The 26,214-nt window shown below is 37.4% G+C and overlaps 1 protein-coding gene across 2 annotated transcripts in view; it reads left to right on the forward strand.

The window, feature by feature from the left end:
* ankrd28b (ankyrin repeat domain 28b) overlaps positions 1–26,214 on the forward strand; it is a 167,833-nt gene that overhangs the window by 100,440 nt on the left and 41,179 nt on the right. For both annotated transcript variants that reach the window (XM_028818209.2, XM_028818208.2), the window contains exons 3-10: positions 11,002–11,080; positions 12,779–12,849; positions 19,781–19,981; positions 20,435–20,522; positions 21,138–21,280; positions 21,620–21,832; positions 25,759–25,837; positions 26,058–26,172. In XM_028818209.2, the coding sequence (XP_028674042.1) occupies positions 11,002–11,080; positions 12,779–12,849; positions 19,781–19,981; positions 20,435–20,522; positions 21,138–21,280; positions 21,620–21,832; positions 25,759–25,837; positions 26,058–26,172 (989 nt within the window). The remainder of the gene's footprint in view (positions 1–11,001; positions 11,081–12,778; positions 12,850–19,780; positions 19,982–20,434; positions 20,523–21,137; positions 21,281–21,619; positions 21,833–25,758; positions 25,838–26,057; positions 26,173–26,214) is intronic.

The raw sequence follows: 26,214 nt of genomic DNA on the forward strand, positions 1-26,214 counted from the left end.
AATACAGTGATAAAAATTAGTTAATCATCATAGTCTTAACACCAAGTTAATTGAGCTTCAGGGATATCAATCTGTCCAGCTAGAAAGCATAAGTAATTGTGAATCAACTACACCTGCTTTGGTGTTAATGAAAGTGACAACAGGTGTACTGAAGAGGCAAGACAACCCTCCAAAAGGGAATGGTTTTGCTGGTGGTGGCCACAGACAATTGTTCTGTCATTATCCTTCCTTACTGATTCTACTCTAGTTTTGCATTTTCCAAGTGTCCTTATTACTACTGGTAGCATGAGGCAGTACCTGCAGCTGATTCAGGTGGCACAGGTAGTCCAACTCCTCCAGGATGGCATATTCATACGTGCCACTGCAAAAAGATTTGCTGTATCTCCCAGCACAGTTTTGAGCATGGAAGAGATACGAGGAGACAGGCCATTACTTGAGGAGAGCTGGGCAGGTCTGTAGAAAGGCATGAACTCAGCAGCAGGACCGGTATCTGCTCCTTTGTGTGAGGAGGAACAGGCAGAGCACTGCCAGTGCCCTACAAAATGACCTCCAGCTAGCTGCTGGTGTGCATTTTTCTGACCATACTTTCAGAAACAGACTCCATGAGGGTGGCATGAGGGTCCAACGTCCTCTAGTGGGACCTGTGTTAACAGCCCATCACTGTGTAGCTCGAGTCAGAGAGTACACAATTGCCAGCTCTGCCATTGGCACCTTGCTGTCTTCACAGATGAGATCAAGTGCTAGGCAACGGTACCATGAGTGCTGTTAGGTACATGGATGAAATCCTCGGAGCCATTGTCAGACTTTGCACAGGTACAGGACCTTGCCTGGCCTCATGTGGCCAGAATGTTTAAGCAGTTCCTGGATGAAGAAGGTATTAATGCTATTGACTGGCCTTCACATTCCCTAGTTCTGGAACCATTTGAGAACCTCTGAGGAGCTCACTGATGATCTGATCCAGGTCTGAGAGGAGAACCTCAAACCCCCAAGACACCATCTGTCATCTCATCAGGAGCATGCCCAGTCAATGTTGGGAATGCTTAATGGCACATGGGGCTGTGTACTCTACTGAAACACATTATGAGTTGCCGTGATGAAATTCACGCAAGTTGGATCATTCTGTGATTTCAATTTTTGGTTTGATGTGAAGTAATGTTGATGTTGAGTCCAGACCTCAGTATTACTCAGTAATGTTTTTCCACTTGAATATTTAGTTCATTGAGATCTGATGTATGATTTAAGTGTTCCCGTTGTTGTTTTGAGTAGTGTATATACAGTGCATCCGGAAAGTATTCACAGCGCATCACTTTTTCCACATTTTGTTATGTTACAGCCTTATTCCAAAATGGATTAAATTCACTTTTTTCCTCAGAATTCTACAAACAACACCCCATAATGACAACATGACAAAAAGTTTACTTGAGGTTTTTGCAAATTTATTAAAAATAAAAAAAACTGACAAATCACATGTACATAAGTATTCACAGCCTTTGCTCAATACTTTGTCGATGCACCTTTGGCAGCAATTACAGCCTCAAGTCTTTTTGAATATGATGCCACAAGTTTGGCACACCTATCCTTGGCCAGTTTCGCCCATTCCTCTTTGCAGCACCTCTCAAGCTCCATCAGGTTGGATGGGAAGCGTTGGTGCACAGCCACTTTAAGATCTCTCCAAAGATGTTCAATCGGATTCAAGTCTGGGCTCTGGCTGGGCCACTCAAGGACATTCACAGAGTTGTCCTGAATCCACTCCTTTGATATCTTGACTGTGTGCCTAGGGTGGTTGTCCTGCTGAAAGATAACCGTCACCGCAGTCTGAGGTCAAGAGCGCTCTGGAGCAGGTTTTCATCAATGATGTCTCTGTACATTGCTGCAGTCATCTTTCCGTTTATCCTGACTAGTCTCCCAGTCCCCGACGCTAAAAAACATCCCACAGCATGATGCTGCCACCACTATGCTTCACTGTAGGGATGGTATTGGCCTGGTGATGAGCGGTGCCTGGTTTCCTCCAAACGTGACGCCTGGCATTCACACCAAAGAGTTCAATCTTTGTCTCATCAGACCAGAGAATTTTCTTTCTCATGGTCCGAGAGTCCTTCAGGTGCCTTTTGGCAAACTCCAGGCGGACTGCCATGTGCCTTTTACTAAGGAGTGGCTTCCGTCTGGCCACTCTACCATACAGGCCTGATTGGTGGATTGCTTCAGAGATGGTTGTCCTTCTGGAAGGTTCTCCTCTCTCCACAGAGGACCTCTGGTGCTCTGACAGAGTGACCATCGGGTTCTTGGTCACCTCCCTGACTAAGGCTCTTCTCCCCCGATCGCTCAGTTTAGATGGCCAGCCAGCTCTAGGAAGAGTCCTGGTGGTTTCGAACTTCTTCCACTTACGGATGATGGAGGCCACTGTGCTCATTGGGACCTTCAAATCAGCAGACATTTTTCTGTAACTTTCCCCAGATTTGTGCCTCGAGACAATCCTGTCTCGGAGGTCTACAGACAATTTCTTTGACTTCATGCTTGGTTTGTGCTTTGACATGAACTGTCAAATGTGGGACCTTATATACAGTTGTGCTTGAAAGTTTGTGAACCCTTTAGAATTTTCTATATTTCTGCAAAAATATGACCTAAAACATCATCAGATTTTCACTCAAGTCCTAAAAGTAGATAAAGAGAAACCAGTTAAACAAGTGAGACAAAAATATTATACTTGGTCATTTATTTATTAAGGAAAATGACCGAATATTACATATTTGTGAGTGGCAAAAGTATGTGAACCTTTGCTTTCAGTATCTGGTGTGACCCCCCCCCCCCCCTTTGCAGCAATAACTGAAAATAAATGTTTCCTGTAACTGTTGATCAGTCCTGCACACCGGCTTGGAGGAATTTTAGCCTATTCCTCCGTACAGAACAGCTTCAACTCTGGGATGTTGGTGGGTTTCCTCACATTAACTGCTCGCATCAGGTCCTTCCACAACATTTCGATTGGATTAAGGTCAGGACTTTGACTTGGCCATTCCAAAACATTAACTTTATTCTTCTTTAACCATTCTTTGGTAGAACGACTTGTGTGCTTAGGGTCGTTGTCTTGCTGCATGACCCATTTTCTCTTGAGATTCAGTTCACGGACAGATGTCCTGACATTTTCCTTTAGATTTCTCTGATATAATTCAGAATTCATTGTTCTATCAATGAAGGCAAGCCGTCCTGGCCCAGAATGTTGGAATGCAGTGTTTTCCTTTCTCCAAACATAACACTTTTTATTTAAACCAAAAAGTTCTATTTTGGTCTCATCCATCCACAAAACATTCTTCCAGTAGCCTTCTGGTTTGTCCACGTGATCTTTAGCAAACTGCAGACGAACAGCAATGTTTTTTTTGGAGAGCAGTGGCTTTCTCCTTGCAACCCTGCCATGCACACCATTGTTGTTCTGTGTTCTCCTGATGATGGACTCATGAACATGAACATTAGCCAATGTGAGAGAGGCCTTCAGTTGCTTAGAAGTTACCCTGGGGTCCTTTGTGACCTCGCCGACTATTACACGCCTTGCTCTTGGAGTGATCTTTGTTGGTTGACCACTCCTGGGGGACGGTAACAATGGTCTTGAATTTCCTCCATTTGTACACAATCTGTCTGACTGTGGACTGGTGGAGTCCAAACGCTTTAGAGATGGTTTTGTAACCTTTTCCTGCCTGATGAGCATCAACAATTCTTTTTCTGAGGTCCTCAGAAATCTCCTTTGTTCGTGCCATGATAGACTTCCACAAACATGTGTTGTGAAGAGCAGACTTTGATAGATCCCTGTTCTTTAAATAACACAGGGAGCCCACTCACACCTGATTCTCATCCCATTGATTGAAAACACCTGACTCTAATTTCACCTTCAAACTAACTGCTAATCCTAGAGGTTCACATACTTTTGCCACTCACAAATATGTAATATTCGATCATTTTCCTCAATAAATAAATGACCAAGTATAATATTTTTGTCTCATTTGTTTAACTGGTTTCTCTTTATCTACTTTTAGGACTTGAGTGAAAATCTGGTGATGTTTTAGATCATATTTATGCAGAAATGTAGAAAATTCTAAAGGGTTCACAAACTTTCAAGCACAAATGTAGACAGGTGTGTGCCTGTCCAAATCATGTCCAATCAACTGACTTTACCACAGGTGGACTCCAATTAAGCTGCAGAAACATCTCAAGGATGATCAGGGGAAACAGGATGCACCTGAGCTCAATTTTGAGCTTCATGGCAAAGGCTGTGAATACTTATGTACATCCATTTTCCAACCCGCTGAATCAGAACACAGGGTCATGGGAGTCTGCTGGAGCCAATCCCAGCCAACACCGGGCACAAGGCAGGAACCAATCCCAGGCAGGGTGCCATCCCACCGCAGACTTATGTACATGTGCTTTCTCAATTTTTTTATTTTTAATAAATTTGCAAAAATCTCAAACTTTTTTCACATTGTCATTATGGGGTGTTGTGTGTAGAATTCTGAGGAAAAAAATGAGTTTAATCCATTTTGGAATAAGCCTGTAACATAACAAAATGTGGAAAAAGTGATGCGCTGTGAATACTTTCCGGATGCACTGTAAGTGACCATATTTAAGATTTATTGTTTGATGTTACAGCAAAGATGTTTGAAATTGAAAGAGTATACTGTTCGGAATAAATGTCTTCATGTCTTTGCTTTGGTTAGACTTAATTACATTCAGCCAAATTAAAAATGCATTATTTAAAATTAGATTTTATTTAAGCAGTATTTAAATTGGAAATATCTCTAATGTATAAATATATTTTTACAAAAATAAATATTTAATGCATAATAATTTAAAATAAAAGGATTTTTCTAACTGACTTCTGGGGAACGTTTCATTAGAAATACCTGTAATTACCTTTTGCATTATAGATATCTCACACAAATAAATTAGAGATGTATATAATAAATCATTGTTTGGGTGCAAAGAGAAATGAGCATATGCCCCTGAATTCCTAGTAATTGAAAATTGCTTGTCTATGCTTTATCTTTAAAAAGCTTCATTGAACAGGGTGCTTGATGCTCCATTTCAATTTCTTTGTTGGCCTTGCTTAGTGGGAGTGTATCAGCTGCCAAAAGGCTAGATATTTGAAAAGAGAGAAAATATACTGTACATCTGAAACCTATTTTCCTGTTCACTATCCAAAATGTCACTAGAACCTCTTCATCAGCATCTCATTTTTCACTGACATGTTAGAAATCCTTGCTCACTGTGCTTTTTGTAATTCCTTTCGCATCAGATAAACAATATTCTTTCAGATTATTCAAGTCTTGCATTTCACATGACCAGTGTACATGAGTGATGAATCACTGAACTAAGCTATGTTATTCACAAGTGCTGCTGAAGAGATTTTCTGCTTTACATGTTTGTGGTTTATAGTCTGAAAGCTTCTGTTGTTCCTCCCTTGCAAACTTGCAGCATATATCTTGTTTTTTTATGTCACACAAACTTGTGTATATGTTATATAAAAAGTGAATAAAAGCACTTTTTATTAACAAATATTAATTTGCAGTATCAGTTATTTTGATCTCAGAGTATAACTACATAGCCCATATTAAGGTGTGATAAATTTTATCTTTGCAACTTCAATGCATCAATTTATTATTCCGTGCAACTGAAACTTAATGAAATAGGGGAGCATGTGGTATCTGGTGTATTTAATAATGCATATTAGTGCCACAGGTCATAGCAAACTATATTTTTATTTAGGACCACAGCTATTTTCCTTGCTTTAACTGATCCTTATACATGCCACATAAAGCAAACTATGGGGTATAGTTGATGTCTGCAATTTTCAGAGTCGCCTTATGCCTTTTTAATAGTCATAGAGAAGCAAATACTGACAGCTAGACAGATGCATAGAAATTGTATTGGTCCTAAAGGAAATTGCAAAAAATGCCACAGAAGAGTGACATTAAAAAGGATGGAGGTCAATATGTAGCTCAAACAATTACTCTGTACCCTTTAAGAGTGTAAAAAATCAGCACGATTTCCACCCCAACATAATAGGGCCTCATTATGGAATGTAGTAGCTGTTGACAAAAATTACAGTATGTAGTGCTAACTGTGGCAGATCATTTGGATATGTTTCTTGCTGAAAATGCACCTTTGTTTAGCTTGAATAGCCTGCAGAGGCTTAATGGTGTATTGCCCATGTTAATCTGCAGTTTATAAAGTGTTCTCTCTATTAAGGCATCGATAAGGTTCAGGTGCACTCTCTGGACAGAGCTAGGCTTTCTTGTTGATATGAGTTTGACTGTATGTCTTGTAGCATTGGTCTGATCCTGGTAGAGTACTGCATAGAATATTACACTTGATACAACATCTGAAACAGAGACATGCATACTCTAAAGGACCTTAGCCTCTTCAAAATATAGAGACAGCTCTGACCCTTCTTCTAGGGAATGTAATCACTTGAAGGTTGTCCAGATACACTCCAGATACTTGTAGGTTTTTCATGTATCCTTCATCTTACCATTTTTGCTCCACAAAAATCCTGTAGTCTTTCTCCTGCTTTCTATCAATACACCCCAGTATTTCTGTATCATCACAGAATTTTTGCAGATAATGCGACTCAGTCTTAGAAGTAAAGTCTGAGGTATATTGGATTCAGGCAGCCAATACTTTCTCTGTGGGTCCTCTTTGACGCATAAAATCCTGTAACTGTCGAAACTGTGGCCTGCTAGTCAGGTAGTTCTTAATCCAGGAGAGCATAAATGCATGTACCTGTGCTGACTGCAGCTTCCCCCTGACAAAACAGGCTATATGGTGTCTTAACACCTGTGCTGTTTACTTTGTCCAACACTGAGAAGGCTCAGTTTATCTGGTATCATCTTCTGAAACCAATTGTAATTAAGACAGGCAAACTGCCTGAATCTGGATGTGTGAGGTGAGTAAAAAAAAATTCTAGCTTCTCTAAGTTCTTCTCAATGTGCAATATCAAAACCAGATTTCAACAGTGATATAAGACTTTTAATTGCCCATTCCTAGGAACTGGAACCACACCTCAAGTTCATGTTAAAAGTATAATAAAGAACTCCATGTAGCTATTCTTCGTACATCTTCTGCACACTTGGGCTGATTCTATCAGGCTTTAAATCTTTTACCTGCTGGGGTCTCCTTGGCTCTCCAATTACCTGAAGAAGTTAGTTATTTGTAGTAGTAGGGTACAGCATTGGTGGAAGGGTGATGGTTGTTATTGTTTTGCGGCATTGAATGCCCAGTAGACCTCCATGGGTATTAGTAGGCAGCCCTTTAGCAACCCTGTCACTGTTTTCTTCTACATATCGGCAGGTGGACAGCTTTATATCCAGTAATGTTCTTCAGACTCTCCCACACATCTCATTTATTCCTTTGTCCCAGCATACTTCCTGTTCTATTCCCATGTTATTTCCTCATAGCTAGTTTGCCTAAAGGCAGATTTCTCTTAATGAAGAAGAGCCCCGAGAATTTCTGGTTTCATGTGGTTTTTTGTAATTAGATCACACATATCACATGCATTCAGTTTACTTTCTAGTGGAGCATTTCAGAGTGAAGTAGTGTTCCATGACAAAGGTTTTAAGATGGTAATGTGGTGCAGTTACAGTGCTGCTGCCTCACAGCAAGCAGACTGAAGTTCAAATCCTAGGTACTCCCTGTATGGAGTTTGCATGTTCTCTCTCTGGGTTTATGCTCTTTTCTTTTTTTCCTCCCAAGGTGCAAAGATATTCAAGTTAGGTGAATTGGTGGTCCTACATGCATATTGACCATATAATTGAATATAATATGTGTGTGTGTGTGTGTGTGTGTGTGTCTCCACCCTGTCCAGGTATTGTTCCTGCAGCTGATGCTTGCAGGGATAGGTGGATAGGCTCTGGCTTCCCATGCCCCAAAAATAACTACTGGGTGTAGAAAGTGAATGAATGGTTGGATAATTATAAGACCAATGCCTAGTTACCCGTATTAATGACTTATATATATTTTTAAAAAAACACTGATTGAGCTCATAGTGATTTCTTATGACAATTAAGTTTTATAAATGATTTTTTTATATACACAACATCAGAATGATTAGCATGATAAATCTTTATTTTTTGATTTAACTGCAGTCTTGCATATATTATCGTCATTCTCTCTTCTTTTAGTTGTATTTTTTTGCTTATTTGATGAGGTGCTTTTGAAAATGAATGTAGCTTGGTTTTCTGCAAATTGATTTGTGTAATGTTTTAAATCTCATTTCATTAAAGTCTAGGTAACCTATCACTTCATTAAAATAGAATTTGGCTAAATTCCAAATGCTTAGGAATGCATTATGAAAAAATTCTGTCATATTGCATTTTTGTATTTTGTATTTGTGCATTTTTCTAAATGAATGAGGAAAGTTTGGGAGCATGCATTGTGTGAACAGAGTGAAACAGTGTGAGTTGTTTGTGGTTTTTTTTTTTTTTTTTTTTTTAAACAGTGGCTGGAGTGTAAAATCTGTTCAGTTAGCCAATGAAAGGTGTAATTTTGCTGAGTCCTCATTGCTTCCACGATGGCTAACATAGTATAACACCCTGCCACTACAGGATTATATATAAAGGGCACATTTGAATCACTGCAATATTTCACTTTTTTTTTTTTTTGTTTAATATAAGGACATCCAAAGTGTATCTATGCAGCATCAATTTAGATCATCCACACACAAATGGGTTTCAGTGATTTATTTGGCACAGAACATTCTATAGTAAAGCAAAGAGTCAGACCAAAGGTGTTTTTTTTTATCATAACTTGTTCTTGACTCAATAATTTCCCCTTTGCCATTTCTACTTGACTTTTGTCAGTGAACTGGTGCATTAGTGTAAGTAAACTGATAACTGTTTTAGATGAAGAAGCAAATGTTTTATCCCATCTGTTTTACTAAAACAGTAAATTGTCATTATTTTCCACTTTCTGTTGGTTTATTTGAAATATAAAAATGTACATTTTATGTTAATTTGCCTAGGGAAATGGGGAGTTTTAGTCAATTTGAACTAATAAGTAATTATGCATATCCTGTTCTGAAATTAAGCCTCTTATGGTTTGTACATATTCATTCACATATATTCTGAAAATATTGAAAGTACTGAGGCCTCATGTATAACACTGTGCGTAGACTTCACACTAAAACATGGTGTATGGACAAAAGTCAAAATGTGTGTATGCAAAAAAACAGCGTGTAAGCCAACTTACATGCACTTCCACTTCATAAGTCCCAGTCAGAGAGATGTAAGCTTAAGCAGTGTTATAAGCAACAAAAGTGTGGTGGAGACACTCGAAAGTTCAAGTTCAGGAAGTCGCACAGTACCCGAAATAAAAAAAAAAAGTGGTCAGATATTACAGTCAATGTGTAAATGCCAGTAGCAGCCTGCCATTTGCTTATTCCATTTCAGACAGTATTACAAAAGCTGACCCCCATGTGATGGTCAGGTGGTGATTGTGCTGCTGTGCAGAGATCATCTTCGGGCGCTGGCTACACATACACCTCTGCCTTGGAAACTGCTTGGCGACCATCTGGTCATATGTAGACTGACGCTGTTCTGAGTCTCAGAATGCAATATTGAATGCTTTCAGAGATGTGGCCAATAAACAAAGGAATATAAGGGCTGCACTATGTGATATTGACCACAAATTAAATGAATTGGTTAAAAAATAAATGCTGCATCTGATTACCTTTTTTCATTCTGATAATTATATTCAAGTTATAACGCTGTCTGATTTGACTGATAATTTGGTGGGTCAGGTCCATCATACAGCGTCTCTTCAGGGACAGGTAAGCCACGATTGTGTGCCACATTATTATATGCAGCACACTAGATGCTTGCACAATGTGACACACATTCTGTGGACTACAGAGTAACAAATTAATACAGTGGGAATGTTTCCTATTTACATAGAAAAAAAAAATTGATTGATGTTGTGCTCTTCATCCTTAAAAGGACTGTTTGCCTTTTGCCGCACTAGTTGGAAAAAGCACCTGTGACTGTACGGAGCTGCCGTTTTTATAGGCAGTCCTGCTATATATGATGTAATGCCAGCTCATTCATTTGGTGATTCATCCCTGGCTGATGTAACTTGTTTCGTGCCATTACAATAGCAATGTGCGTGCAGCAGACCGTTCCGATTACATTTGGAAAACTGGATGTCGATGTGAATTACTCTTTGAAGTTTCCCAATTCAGCCACAGTGTAAGGAAATCTTACATATTTGAATGACAAGCGTGTAATATTATCCTATACAGTTGGCATGGCATGACTCAGTGATGACTGAGAAATACCCAAGCATTCAGCAAGTTCAAGTTGAAAAGCTTCTGTGGCTAAAAACCCGAGAGCGGATAGAACTTGCAAAGTAGCAGGTAGAGCACAATTCCTGTAAGTCTGCCTTTGTAAAGCCAGTGCCAGTTCAGCACACAGCTCCAAGATGATAGCTCTTAGAAATCAAAATCAACTTAGAAGCCAGTTTTCATCATCTATAAACATGCACTCTCTTCTAATTCTTCCATTTGCGATGTCTTCTAACAACAATAAAACAGCCTTGGTAGTTGGAATAGTTTGGCAGTTAAGTGCACCATTATATTGTTACAGAATAATTATAATCAAGTGAGTTAAATTAATAAACAATATACAGTTAATTTTGATGTATTTTTTTTTGATGTATTTGATAAAACCCGCATGTGAATCTAAAAAAAAAAAAAAGCAGACCACAGAAACAGTACCACTGCTTTGACGCTGGGTGCCACCATTTTGCAAAACCAAGCAAAAACTTGTGTACACGAGGGGGGAGGCTGCTATGAAAATGTCTGTGGCTTTATGCCAAGTTGAGTTTTTATACATCTCGAAGTTAGTGTGGAAGCAGGTGTACTCAACATTTTCATGTGTACACACCGTTTATACATGAGGCCCCTGGTACTGTAGTTGCTCATCAGCTTCAATTAAAACAATGGTTTGATTTTAATTGTTTTTGCAGGACAATGAAAAAAGAACTCCCTTACATGCTGCAGCCTATCTGGGAGATGCTGAAATTATTGAACTCCTTATATTATCAGGTAAATTTTGCATTTATAGAATTCATTCCTTTAAATTAAAAATACTTTTTTGTCACCTTTAAGCTTTATTATTCAGCATATACATATTTACTGTATTTGTTACTAAAGGTATTGCTCCAAATATGGTGGGATTTGGAAACTTCCATCATTGTCATCTCTTTTTAGGGTAAGAGACATTATCCTATTACAGAAAAAATAGTTTCCCAAAGTGGGATCAGATTAGCTATTGCAGAGAATATCATTTTCTTTGATCATCTCCATTTTATTCTTGTACTTCATTCTGTGCCTGTTAAGATCAAAGACCTTTCTAAGGCTATTGTAGAGCACTATACATCCCTTGATCATGCTATCCCTAGTTACACTGATCTTTCTCTATTTGAATACACTAAAATAATTAATTTTATCCTTTATCTTCTCTACTGGCCAATTTCTGCTCCTATTCTGATCTATTCTCACAACTGAAAAGCTAAACCCACCCACTGGGACCCTTACTTCACCTTACTACTCTAGCGTAAACCAAGCCAGTAAAATAGGTTATCAAGAGTTTCAGGGATAGCAGTCCCTGACCAATTGATTGAGAGGTGCTGAATGCATAGAAGGTTGGTGTGGGGTAAGTAAAAGCATAAACACTGTAGACATGGAAATTAGAAATCAAGATTGTAACACTGACCACTGGCCGCCTATTCTGGACCAGTCACACTTCAGACTGCCACATCAATGTTGGGTGGCAGAAGATCCATTGATCTGCGTAGTAAAAGGTTCAAGCAGAACTAAATTTAAAGAAAGAAAATTTGCACAGTAAAGAAAAGCAAATCGATGAATTTCCAGTGGTAGGCCAGTGCCGATTTTGTCCAGACATAATAGCCCGTGCTGAATAGGACTAAGGGGAAGATGTCCATGGGGAGAAATGTGTGGAAAAAATGGAATGTGAGAAAAAAAAAAATAACAGACAAAACAAAAATCAGAAATGGCAGACCAGAAAGCAAATGTCAATGGGTGATAACAAAACATATGAAGAATTCTATCAGGGGATATTCATTCATTTGACACAAATGGAATTTTCATTTGCAGCAAAAATATATATTGTACATTTGTAAACTGGATATGCTGATGGTTTAGATTTTTAGATGATGAGGACATGACAAGTGTGTCTCCCCTAAGGATATGAGACATAATTCCAATTAAATAACTTTTTGCTGACCTTCATGGATCAGGCTGACATCATAGCCAAATGTTAGATCACACAGAGTGCCTTTAACCAAACAAAGCTGAATGTTAGATGGTTAATCGGTTTAGAATTAGTTGCTATGCACTACACCAACAAAGGTAAAAATGTGGCACAGAATTGCAAATCCCCAAGTAAAGATGAGTTTATATTTGCCAGTGTGATGCACCCAAAAGGAGCATTGGCAAATGCAATCATACCAAGACAACATTATCCCATTTTCCATTCCTGTATTTGTAATCTTTTTTGTTCCTTTTCAGTTGCAGATCAAATGAAGGATATAGAACCAAAACATTTTGTCTAGTATCTTTGTGTGCTTGTGTATATATAACCTTTACATAGTTTTTCTAACTGAAAAATTGTTACTTAGAAAAACTGAAAAGCTGCACTGAAAATTGTCAAAATTCACATACAAATTTGTTCTCTGTCAGCTTAGTTTTATGGAAAAAAATTAACTCACACTTTACTTTCAGGGGCTCGAGTAAATGCCAAAGACAACAAATGGTTGACTCCTCTTCATAGGGCAGTTGCATCTTGCAGTGAAGTAAGTAAATCTATTCATCATCTGAGAAAAATTTCACTTGGATTATAATTATGTGTAGGGGTGTGATCTGTAGGGGAACTAGGATCCTTAAAAACTATTGCCCTCATTCCCAGTTTTTACTAGTAGCAGACCTATTGAGTAGTTTCATTAGCTCTCGCATAAATCGCAGAAAATGATCATCATGGGTTAGATGGTCATTTTGTTTAATTCTTGATTTGCAAGTCTTATATATCTTGGCATGTACTTATTTTTGTTATAGCATTTAACTTTTTCTTTGACATCACCTGAATCTAAAAAGGTCAATGTGTTTATCATATGTGTTCTTAGTTTGATATACAGTCTTTTATAACTATTGAACTTTTTTATTGAGCCAATTCTTTTATATTCTATAGCTGAACCACCTGTGCTTGTGTCTAATTAATTTAAGTTTAATTTTATACATTCACAGTTTTATTTTGACAAAAAGTATGTTTTTAAGCTTGATGTTCATGTTAAAATGAAATCAGGTTAATGTTTCTTTGCAAATGTTGTCCCTACCATATGAAAAAGATAATCAAGCCAATCCAATGAGATATAGAGCAGTAAGCTTAACATGCATCATAGATAAATTAATGGGAGCAAAAACCTTTCAATATTATGTTCCAGTGTTCTAATTGGCAACAACAGAGGGAATGATGAAGGGTGCTTTTTCACAGCACTACATGTGCCTCTGATAGCTAAAGTGGCATTTGGTTAATTGGCAAAGGACTACTCTGAGGCCAACTGTCCCTGGACCATTGTGTGTGGGGCATAGTACCAGATGTTAAACAGGACATTTCTGAAAGTTGCATATTTGTTAATGTGCAAATACAGATTCTTTTCCCATGTAATGAGGCAAAAAAACCTCTGACATTCAAGTTAGATTTGTTTTTAATTCATGTTTCCTTTTGGGCTTTTGGATAAGCAATAATGTCACTTGAACTCTTTATAAGAGGCTCACATAAAACCTGCATTAGTCATCTGAGTGATTTATTTTTTTCTATTCCACAATCCAAGTAAATCAGAATTTTTGAGACCACTTGTGAGTAATCAAACAAAAAGCATGTGAACCATAATATTAGACCACTTCCAGCAACCTGAAAAATAACTTCATTTTGGATTTGCTTTTTCTAATTAGCATTGTGATTTCTGTATGTTAAGTGTGGCAAACTAGGACACTGTTTTTATTGGCAAAAATATCCAGGTAATTCTAAGAAACATCTAGATGCTCCCAGGTTAGCCAAGGGATTGACTCACTCCAATATATCCAGTGTCTGTCTGTTCCTTATGAAATGTGCCTGATACACCCCCACTAATCGTAGAAAATGCCCAGCGGCATACTCACAACATGGTCAATTGAACTTGATTCACTCCTTTCAGTATGATAATAAGCAGATTTGTTTGTTGTTAAAACCCTGATTGTAGAAAACAAGTGTAGATTGTCACTGGCCCTCTACCAGCAGATGCTTTTTGAAAAATATATCACATTCATAACATACTGTACTAAATGTTACTTATTTTAACTTTATCCTATGGTGAAAGTAAATGCAGTGTTAAACTGCTGTGGAAGTGATAAAAAACAGACACATTCCTTTTTCACATTTTGTTATATTATAGCCTTACTCTAAAATCTTTTAAATTCTTTTTTTTTTCCCTTGATCAACCAGCACTCAATATTCCAATATACACTATTCAGTATACATTCATTATTTTAATATACACAACCAACAATTTATATATGAATTTTAAAAATGTTTACAAATGTACTAAAAATAAACTGAAGTATCACATTGACTCAAATGTTCAGACCCTGTGATATGACACTAGAAATTTGGCTCTGGTGCATCCCATGCTATAGCTAATTCTTGCAATATTTCTATACCTTGTTTGTAATCCACCTATGGTCAATTCAATTGATTGGACATGAAATTAGAAAAGGCACACACCTGTCTATAGAGAGTCCACCAGTTGAACAAAAATTAAGACATAAGACCGAATTAATTTTCTGCATAGCTTAGAGACAGAATTATTTCAAGGCGCAGTCCTTGGAAAGGCTACAAAAAAAATCTGCAGAATTGGAGGTTTCCAGTGGTCTCCATAATACTTAAATGAAAGAAGTTTGGGACATCCTTGACTCTTCTTAGAGCTGGCCACCTAGCCAAACTGCACAACTGGGAGAGAAGAGCCTTGGTGTAAAAAAAAAAAAAAAGTGACCAACATCCCGATGGTCACTCTGGTTCATCTCTATAGAACCTGTGTTGGACCATCATTACATCACTGCACTGATAAGAGTGAACAGACAGAAGCCTCTACTCAGTAAAAGACATGAAAGAAGTTGGAAAAAACACTTAAAGTACTCTTGAGACTGTGAAAAATAATATTCACTGCTCTGCTGAAACCAAGATTGAACTGCTCTGGTCTTAATTCTAAGCATCTTGTCTTGAGGAAACTATCGCTCATCACCTGCGAAATACCATTCCAATGGTGAAACATGGTGGTGACAGGAAGGCTAGGCAGGGTCTTGGGAAAGCTAAACAGAGCAAAATACAGAGGTGTCTTTAATGAAAGCCTTGTCTGGACCTCAGACTGGGCTCAAGGTTCACCTCCCAATAGGACCATGATCAGAGACAACGCAAGAGTGAATTTGGGACAATTCTTTGAGTATCCTTTAATGACCCAGACAGAGACCAGAGTTGAACCCAATCATACACCTCTGTACAGACATGAAAGTAGCTATCCTTCGACGTTCTCAATCCAACAAAACAGATCTTGAGAATATTGACAGAAAATCCCCAAATCCAGGTATATGGAGATTGTTGTGTCATACCTCGAAACAGTGTTTCTCAATCTTATTGGGTTATGAGTTGCTGTTGATGGGTTGTATGAGCTACTGAGATGCATTGAAACCACCCCCCATCTCAACCCTACTCTGCAGAAGTGCTTGAGTATTTGTCCCCGTCTTTAGTCCGTCTTCATTTCACCAAGAGGTACTGTGCCACAGCTGTTCAGTTGTGCTTGTTTCACAAATGGGAACAAACCCATATAACTCCACCCGCAGCTCTTCCAGCTGCACTTGTTTCACAAAGTTGAATGCCATCCACACACCATAGTACAAACCCTTGCTGTCTGTAAGTAGTCTGTGAACTTAAAAAGGTAAAACAGGGTCCAGAGGCTATAAAGGTTCAGAAACATTGTCTAAAAAGAACCCATCTTAGAATTGCTGCCAAAGGGGTTTCGACTAAATTCTGAGGAAACATTCTGAATAAATGTGTCATTTTGATATTTCAGTCTGTACATTTTTCAGATTTGCAAAAATGTGTAAAATTCACTTTGTCATTCTGGAATATTGAGTGCTATTAAATGAAGGAAAAATTAATTTAAAAAAGATTTAAGCGTAAGGTTGCACATAACAAAATGTGAAAAATAAGCGAATGGGTCTGAATACTTTCTGAATGCACTCTACAGGTGTATACTTACAATATAAGAGAAGGGGTTAGTAATGAATGATAATTTTTTTTATTACATACCTAAACAACTCTCTAGTGCATTGTATACAGCTAACCCAGTTGTGCTAAGAACATAGTAAACTAAAATAATTTCAGTATGTATTAGTCTTGAAATTTTTTAAACAACAGATAATACTTATTTAAAAAATAAGAAATGTATTGTGGTATCTTTTTGCAATGTTCTGTAGCACTTGCTTGAAATATCTCTATTGGTGAAACCTCCTAAATTTTTGTTTCAAATGAAGCTTTGTAAATTTAAGTTCTTTCTGCGTTCCTTCACATACATCTGAAATTAAACATACTGTAAATAATGATATTCAAAGATAAATTATAAATAGCATAACAATAACACTATCTAACCCACTTAAACTAGTTGAGAGCCTCTTATGGTTATAGCCAGTCTTCACTAGAATGGATGCAGTGGCTCCCAGTCCATCACAGGGTCCTCTTATATGTAAAATGTACTCTTACGCTCGAAGAGGGCCAGTTTGAAATTGCCAGTTAACCTCACACACAGGGCTTTGGAAAAGTGGATTAAGGGAAACCTGTGCAGACACACAGAATATTTTTTGCACGTTCTCTAACAGTTTAGAGTGGGGTTTATAGAATATTAGTGCAAACATGAAATTAAGATGTTAGTTTACAGTTCCTTGAACAGCAAAATTCCAGAAAATGGTGGGAAGAGAAAAATGATTGAAGAAGTCTTTGAAAGATGGTGTGAAAATCACCACATAAAACATCTAAACAACATAAAGGTGACTTGGAGCAGTCTTCAGTGATGGTTTTAACCTATAATGTATGCTGCACACTAACCTGAAAAGAACTGTATGGCGAATGGTTAAAAAGGACCCTATTCTTGAAAAATAAAATGGAAATGCCCAATATTTGTTCATACCTACGTAGAGGACTGATGAAACCTAATTGGACTCTTTAGCAATATAAACCTTTGGTTTCTTTATAGGCAACAACCTTCAGCTTACAAGGAACAGAGCACCCTACGTACTATACTGTAGTTAAATATGGCTGAGTTTTCATAATGCTGTGGGTCTGCTTTGCTGCCTCTGGTATTGAAAGACTTGAACCTATTAAATGAATCATGAAATCACTGGATTTCCTGGCCATTTTAGACCGGAATGTGCTACTCACTATCAGAAAAATAGATATCCATATTACTAACCGAGAATAAACCGGATGTGGACGCAGGGACACGGTGATGGGACCATGAGACGTACTGCGCAGGTGCGCATCTCATAAACCGCAAGCGAAGTCATATCCACCACGAACGAAGGAGTCACGGCCCAAGAACGACAGAGCTCAACTAACGTGAATGAGAAATGAAGCAACAAACGCGCCCATAGCTACCACTAACGACACAACCACACAAAAAAGAGGATTCTGCGCTGCACCCCAGAGTCAAACGTAAGAGGCTACGGAGGCCCCACAGGTCCACAAAGATAGTACGAAAGGCGCAGGCGTCACCGCCATATTGTGTCTGGCACTACTGCGGAGTGAAGGCGCAGGCGTCACTGCCATATTGTGAGTGGCACTACTGCGGAGTGAAGTTAGGAATAATGTGCTGCTTGGGATTGTACAAACCGCTGAACGCTTTACACCACATTCAAACACAATACAGCTCAACGATACAAACACAAGCCCACCTGGATAAGATCAATGAACGCAGGCGCCTACAATGCGCGTCTGAAACAGCGGAAGCAAAGCAGGCACGGGTTCAAAATGAAAGACCACAACTGACGGAGATAAATAATCTCTTTCAAATCTATTTCGGGTTACCCAAGACCAGGGGTTGGCGAGCGAAGCGAGCAGGGGGCAGAGCCCCCTAGTGGGTTGAAGATCTTAGAACTTCCAGCTAGGCAATGACACAAAACACACTTTCAAAAGCAGAAAGACAGGAATAAAAAGAAACAAAAATTGAGCTGTTTAACTGGCCAGCAATGATCTCATGCTGATTGAAAACCTTTAGAAAGAGCAGAAAGCTGCTATTGGTAAACAATAACAAATTTCACTTTAAAAATTACTGGCAAAAAAGTGGAAGATGCTTATAGATGCCTACAAGAAACATTTAGAGGCCATCATCACCTTCTTCTTCTACTACTACTACTTTTGTGGGGTCCATGTGCCTGATCAGCCTTCTCCCAAATAGCTCGGTCCTGCACCTCCTCCCCAATTAAATACATTTCAATATTTTTATTTATTTATTTTTTTTTTACTTTATCCACCTCTGCTTCTGCCTCCCTAGCTTTCAATTTCCCTTTAATTCCATTTCCATCACTCCTTTGCCATTGTATTCATTGTCTCTCTTTATCACATGCCAGTGCCACTTCAATCTACTTTCCTGTACTTTCTTTGATATCTCTTACTTTTGTTGTACCTCTGATTGTCTCATTTTTTTTATTTTTGTCTTTATATGTAACTCCACATATTTGTCTCAACATTCTTGTTTCTGCCACACCCAACTTCTCCTGGCTTACTTCTTCAGTTACACAAAACATCTGATACCTTTGTGGGTTGTCTCAGCATCAAATTCATCATTGAATTGGGCAACCAATGATCCTAGATATTTAAGTATATCCACTGTTTTCAATAGCTCTCCCTGCAGTCTGACTTCTGAATCCAGATTATCCTTAAACCTCAAATATTCTTCTTCCTGTTTATCTTTAATCCTCTTATCTCCTAAAGCCCTCCTTTATTTTTTCCAACTCCTTGTTGGTGCTACATAATACACTATCATCAGCAAAAAGTTTGCATCAGGGATATTTTTCTTTTGTCCCCTTTAGTCAACACATCCATAATGAGTTCAAAGAAATAAGCAATTCCTAGTGCAGACTTACTTTAAATTGGAGGCAGTTATAAGCAAGGGTTCAATTAAGAAAGTGCCTCCTTTAATGCTGTCCAGTTCATGTTTTTATTTCCTTTTGTAAAAATAACTACATACCAGTTGCAGAAACATTTTTGTTTTATAGCTATCCTTAAAATATTCTAATTATCTTAGGTTTGTACAGTACATTTCCAATTATTACTTACGATATTCTACATGATACACCTAAAATACAGGTGCCAATAATGTAATCACAACTATAAGTGCCCTGGTGCAGTGAAGCATCCCAGTTGCATGTTGATTCTTCCACAGTTTTGCAGGGTAAGGGATGGCATTACACCTCTGCCAAATATGTTGTAATGATGTCATGTATTGCATATTGTGTTATTTACCTGTTATGTATATGAAAGTAACACCAAGAGAAATTCCTAGCAACTTTGTTGCCAAGAAATGAAGTTCAAGATTAAAACTTGAAGCATGAACTTCTAGTTTCTGTCACCCATGCAGAGTGGGGTTCATTGCATATGACTTTTAATTATAGATATCCCATGCCTTTTTTTTTATTCTATAGGATGCAGTACAGGTGTTGCTGAAACACTCTGCTGATGTTAATGCCCGAGACAAGAACTGGCAAACACCCTTGCACATTGCAGCAGCAAACAAAGCTGTGAAGTGCGCTGAGGCCTTAGTACCTCTTTTAAGCAACGTGAACGTATCAGATAGAGCCGGAAGAACTGCACTACACCATGCTGCCTTCAGTGGTCATGTAGAGGTAATTAAGAATACATTTCTTTTTAACTTTTTACTTTCTGTGATTTGCTTTGGTACAAATAAGTGTCATTTTCTGTTAGTTTATAAAGTGAGAGTAGTTAAAATCTTTACTGCTGTAATTGTAAATTATTTAGCACCCACGGTTCTTTTGAGGGATCATCATTTCTTATGTCTGAAAAAAATGCATGAAGTAGGCACTTTTATGTGATACTTGGTTAATTGTAAATGGTCAAGCGCTCTTTCACTGCCTTCTAGATAGGAGTAGACAATTGGGTATTACAAAAGAAGGGCAGGAGTTACTTTTTTACCTGAATGAGCAACCTCTACAGAAACATTTTTTGTTAAAAAATTGTATAACATATTCTTTTGCAATGAAATCATTTTCTCTTTTTCATATTAATTATAGCGATTCCCAAAAAGTTTGCATATGATATCTCTAGTTTTTATATTTTAGATGGTAAAATTGTTGTTGTCTCGAGGAGCCAACATCAATGCCTTTGACAAGAAAGACAGACGTGCAATTCACTGGGCTGCTTATATGGGTATGCTTTTGTTTTTTGTTTCACTTTTCATTACTGCTGTCAAGCTATTAACTGTAATCCAGACATTGAAATGTAGCTAATCATCCAATATAAACAAAGTTTTTAAACTCTCTACCAGGCTAAATCCCATACCATTCTGAAGGTGCTTAAAACTCACCACCTGGATTTTTCCTTTTGCCTTAAAATCATGGGACAGTGATGCAAACATTTTGTTGTTAACTGTAGTAGGAAAAATGAAAGATATGGAGCAGTGCCAGTCTGTAATTATGAGTCATGCTCATTTCTCTTCAGAATCCCTTCGATGGCATATCTTGTGACCCCATCATTTCCCCGCCCTCTTTATTCCAAGACACAAGCTATGAATAGTGTGATTGCTAAGAGGAATTCAATCTCTAGCTCATGAGAAGACCAATTTTGATTTGTGAAAGGTGTTTCCTTGAAAACATTAATGTACTATGCATTTATAAAAATCCTGAAAGATCTTGAGGTAGAAAAGACAAATTATTCTCTAAAATACAAGATTGCCTTGATCCATGAAACAGTGCAGAACAAAAGAACACAAAAAAGCAAATGTCATTTTTTCCCCCCTAATCAATTTTTTCTTCTAATGTTTAGGCCATATTGAAGTGGTTAAACTTCTTGTGTCTCATGGAGCTGAAGTGACTTGCAAAGACAAAAAAGCCTACACACCACTACATGCTGCAGCCTCAAGTGGAATGATTAGTGTAGTTAAATATCTTTTGGATCTTGGAGTTGATGTAAGTACTACATCTGTCATTGTTTTAAGTTAAAATTGCACAGAATTAAACTTATACCTTTTCTCCAGTGACCTACAAATCACAAATGCATAGTGTAGTATTTTATTCATTTCTACTGGCTTAATATTAGTATTTAAAGACCCAGGCTTGAGAATTTTAAAATATGAAACATTTTTTTGGGTAAAAAATACTTCATCAGGTCATGGTGGGATACATTGTACTGAAGGTTGATAACAGAAAAATTAAATGATTTTCAAATATTTCTCAGCTGAAGGTTAAAAAGCACAAAGTTTTAATATGTCTGCCTTGTTTCCTTTTCCGTTTTCACCCCCATTACAGATTAATGAGCCAAATGCTTATGGAAACACGCCTCTTCATGTGGCTTGTTATAATGGCCAAGACGTTGTAGTAAATGAACTCCTTGAATGTGGTGCTAAAGTCAACCAAGTCAATGAAAAAGGTTTTGCTCCCTTGCACTTCGCAGCTGCCTCTAGACATGGAGCACTATGTTTGGAATTGCTTGTCTGCAATGGTGCAGATGTAAATATTAAGGTAAAATTGCCAGTGTACATAAATAAAACATTGTCATTTAGACTTCTCATTTTTGTATCTAGTATAAGAGAGGATGTAAAACATATTTTTTGAAAATGATACACTGAACTTAATTCTTTTAATAGTGAAAATGATTTGCAATATATACGTTTCAAATTACTGAGTTAAACTTTTTCTGATAGGTAATATGTACAGCATGTGTTGGTGGGTGTAAATTTCAGAGAAAGCAAACTGTTAAGCAAAACAATTAAGATCAACTGCTTCAGATCCACCGTGGTGCTCTTTAGTCACTATATTGTACGTATTTTTTAGGCACACAAATTTGCCTCTTGTCCAGCTGCCTTCCTCTAAACATTATACAGCCCAGCAGTCTTTTTGGCATCAACTGCTGATATACCATTGGTAGGGACTGTCAATGACACCATAGGAAACATAATGTCTGCAAACACTCCACTCCTAAACATCGGTAAATATATCATATCTGCCTGACCAACACCCAGAATCTAAATTGATCTTTTTTGGACAATTAGTAAAAAAAGAAAAATTACACTAATTATCAGAAACACCTGCAGTACTGGCTAAATGCTGCATAATAGATATAATTATTATTTGTGAGTGTGTTTTATTAATATCAATCTATTTTGTAATTTTAATTCATGGTATGGTTTTTTTTCCCTTTTTTGTACATGCAAATAGTTACATTTTTGGTGAATATCATTTTTTTCCAAATGTAAAGAGATATATAACAAGCACACTGAAAACGAGCACAATTTCAAAGCAATTAAGCATTTGTCAATCTAACTATTTATATGGTATATTATCAAACTGTTCTGTGTTTTAATAATGTTATCATTTACCACACATAATGTAGTTTATTTTTTCAAGAATATATTAAAACTTCAGCCATCATGGGTAACAAGCCTCTCCTTTGATGGTTGTGATGAAAAGAGAACAATAATTTCCCAAATTTGACACTCATTAAATTGTGTGGTCCTCTAACACTGTAAACATTTAAATCGCTCCAAATATACAATAAGGAAAATGCTTTAGATTGAAGTGGATGCACAAAGAGCCACAAAAGCATTCATAGTAAATTTAAGTTGTCAAAAAGCTAAAAGGCATTTGTCTGTAGAAAAATAAAGTTGATGTATCTGTGAAGAAATATAGTAATAAAGAGAACACAAACATATACATATTTTCCACAGACAATATAACCAAGCTTTAAAACCGTTTTTTAAACAATGTTTTATATATTTATTTCAGTTTAAGTACCCTTTAGTATAATAAAGTTTCATCGTGCATATCTCCTGCCCATTCTCAGCAACTTGCTTTACTATTTGGTGTTAAGCACCTCATTTTTACTTCTTAAAGGGCAAGGCATAACATTATTATTTATTATTCCAGACAGAAGAGCAGCTTCAGCGACAGACTGCTGTCACTGTCCTGCTCCACTGACAGATTGAGGAGATCGTTTCTCCCCCAAACTATGCGACTCTTTAATTCCACCCAGAGGGGTAAACGTTAACATTCAACATTATACAAAGTTATTGTCTGTTTTTCTGGTTTTCACCTGCATTGTTATCATTCTTTAATTTAATATTATTTATTGTATCAGTATGCTGCTGCTGAAGAATGTGAATTTCCCATTGGGATTAATAAAGTATCTATCTATCTATCTATCTATCTATCTATCTATCTATCTATCTATCTATCTATCTATCTATCTATCTATCTATCTATCTATCTATCTATCTATCTATCTATCTATCTATCTATCTATCTATCTATCTATCTATCTATCTATCTATCTATCTATCTATCTATCTATCTATCTATCTATCTATCTATCTATCTATCTATCTATCTATCTATCTATCTATCTATCTATCTATCTATCTATCTATCTATCTATCTATCTATCTATCTATCTATCTATCTATCTATCTATCTATCTATCTATCTATCTATCTATCTATCTATCTATCTATCTATCTATCTATCTATCTATCTATCTATCTATCTATCTATCTATCTATCTATCTATCTATCTATCTATCTATCTATCTATCTATCTATCTATCTATCTATCTATCTATCTATCTATCTATCTATCTATCTATCTATCTATCTATCTATCTATCTATCTATAAAATATACAGAAGAATATTGTTGCTTTCTTATTCCTTTCAACACAAGGATCGTGTGGTGTCTGTATCCAAAGATCACAATAATTAGTGTAGGTTTAGAAGGATCCTTTTTTGGATTACAGTGTGAAATACAACATCTCTATTATTATTATTAATGAAAGGTTAGGATGTGCCAGACCTCTTTTGTATATGTATAATATATACAGTACTGTGCAAAAGTTTTAGGCAGGTGTGAAAAAATGCTGTAAACAAAGAATGCTTTCAAAAATATAAGTGTTAATCATTTATTTTCATCAATCAACAAAATGCAGTGAATGAACAAAAGAGAAATCTAAATCAAATCAATATTTGGTGTGACCACCCTTTGCTTTCAAAACAGCATCAATTCTTCTAGGTACACTTGCACACAGTTTTTGAAGGAACTCGGCTGGTAGGTTCTCCAAGTTCTCTGTGGATGTATAGGCTTCCTCACATCCTTCTATCTCTTCATGTAATCCCAGACACACTCGATGATGTTGAGATCAGGGCTCTGTCGGGGCCATACCATCACTTCCAGGACTTCTTGTTCTTCTTTACGCTGAAGATAGTTCTTAATGACTTTGGCTGTATGTTTGGGGTCGTTGTCCTGCTGCAGAATAAATTTGGGGCCAATCATACGCCTCCCTGATGGTATTGCATGATGGATAAGTATCTGCCTGTATTTCTCAGCATTGAGAACACCACTAATCCTGCCCAAATCTCCAACTCCATTTACAGAAATGCAGCCCCAAACGTTCAAGGAACCTCCACCATGCTTCACTGTTGCCGGCAGACACTCATTGTTGTACCACTCTCCAGCTCTTCGACGAACAAACTGCCTTCTGCTACAGCCAAATATTTCAAATTTTGACTCCTCAGTCCAGAGCACCTGCTGCCATTTTTCTGCACCCCAGTTCCTATGTTTTGGTGCATACTTGAGTCACTTGGCCTTGTTTCCACGTCAGAGGTATGGCTTTTTGGCTGCAAGAAGAAGACCACTTCTGGCCAGACTTGTCCGGACAGTAGATGGGTGTACCTGGGTCCCACTGGTTTCTGCCAGTTCTGAGCTGATGGTACTGCTGGACATCTTCCAATTTCGAAGGGTAATAAGCTTGATGTGTCTTTCATCAGCGGCACTAAGTTTCCTTGGCCGACCACTGCGTCTATGATCCTCAATGTTGCCCGTTTCTTTGTGCTTCTTCAAAAGAGCTTGAACATCACATCTTGAAACCCCAGTCTGCTTTGAAATCTATGTCTGGGAGAGACCTTGCTGATGCAGTATCTTCTGCAACAAGACCTTGTGTCTTGTTGCTGTGCTCAATCTTGCCATGCCATGAAACTGTCTTCCACAACCTCACCTTGGTAGCAGAGTTTGGCTGTTCCTCACCCAGTTTTAAGCCTCCTACATAGCTGTTTCTGTTTCAGTTAATGACTGTGTTTCAACCTACGTGTGACATTGATGATATTAGCACCTGTTTGGTATAACTGGTTGATCATACACCTGACTATAATCCTACAAAATCCCTGACTTTGTGCAAGTGTACCTATAAGAATTGATGCTGGTTTGAAGGCAAAAGGTTGTAACACCAAATACTGATTTGATTTAGATTTTTCTTTTGTTCGTTTACTTTGCATTTTGTAAATTGATAACAATATACAATTATTATTAATATTTCTGGAAGCATTCTTTGTTTACAGCATTTTTTCACACCTGCCTAAAACTTTTGCACAGTACTGTACATGCACTGTTTTTCATTCTAGAGTAAAGATGGGAAGACACCATTGCACATGACAGCCATTCATGGTAGATTCTCCAGGTCACAGACAATTATTCAGCATGGTAAGTAGCATGCTTGAATTATAAGTTAATTTTCTTTTTCAGGTCATGTTAGTGTAATCTTTGTTAATTGACAAATTCATATTCACTAGTGACTTATCTAATCTGATGACTTCTTCATGCTGTTTATAGGACTGTGAACCACTAGTGTTCTGTTTTGTGGCTTTTTAAATTCACAGTTAAAAATTAAGCGGTTATTTAATATTATTTCCAACCAATCCAGGTGCTGTAATTGATTGTGAAGATAAGAATGGCAATACTCCATTACATATAGCTGCTCGATATGGTCACGAGCTGCTTATTAACACACTAATCACCAGTGGTGCTGACACAGCAAAGTAAGTAGAAAATAATTCATGTAAATGAAATTATTTTTTAAA

Source organism: Erpetoichthys calabaricus, chromosome 13 (genome assembly GCF_900747795.2).
Source record: "Erpetoichthys calabaricus chromosome 13, fErpCal1.3, whole genome shotgun sequence".
NCBI lineage: Eukaryota > Metazoa > Chordata > Cladistia > Polypteriformes > Polypteridae > Erpetoichthys > Erpetoichthys calabaricus.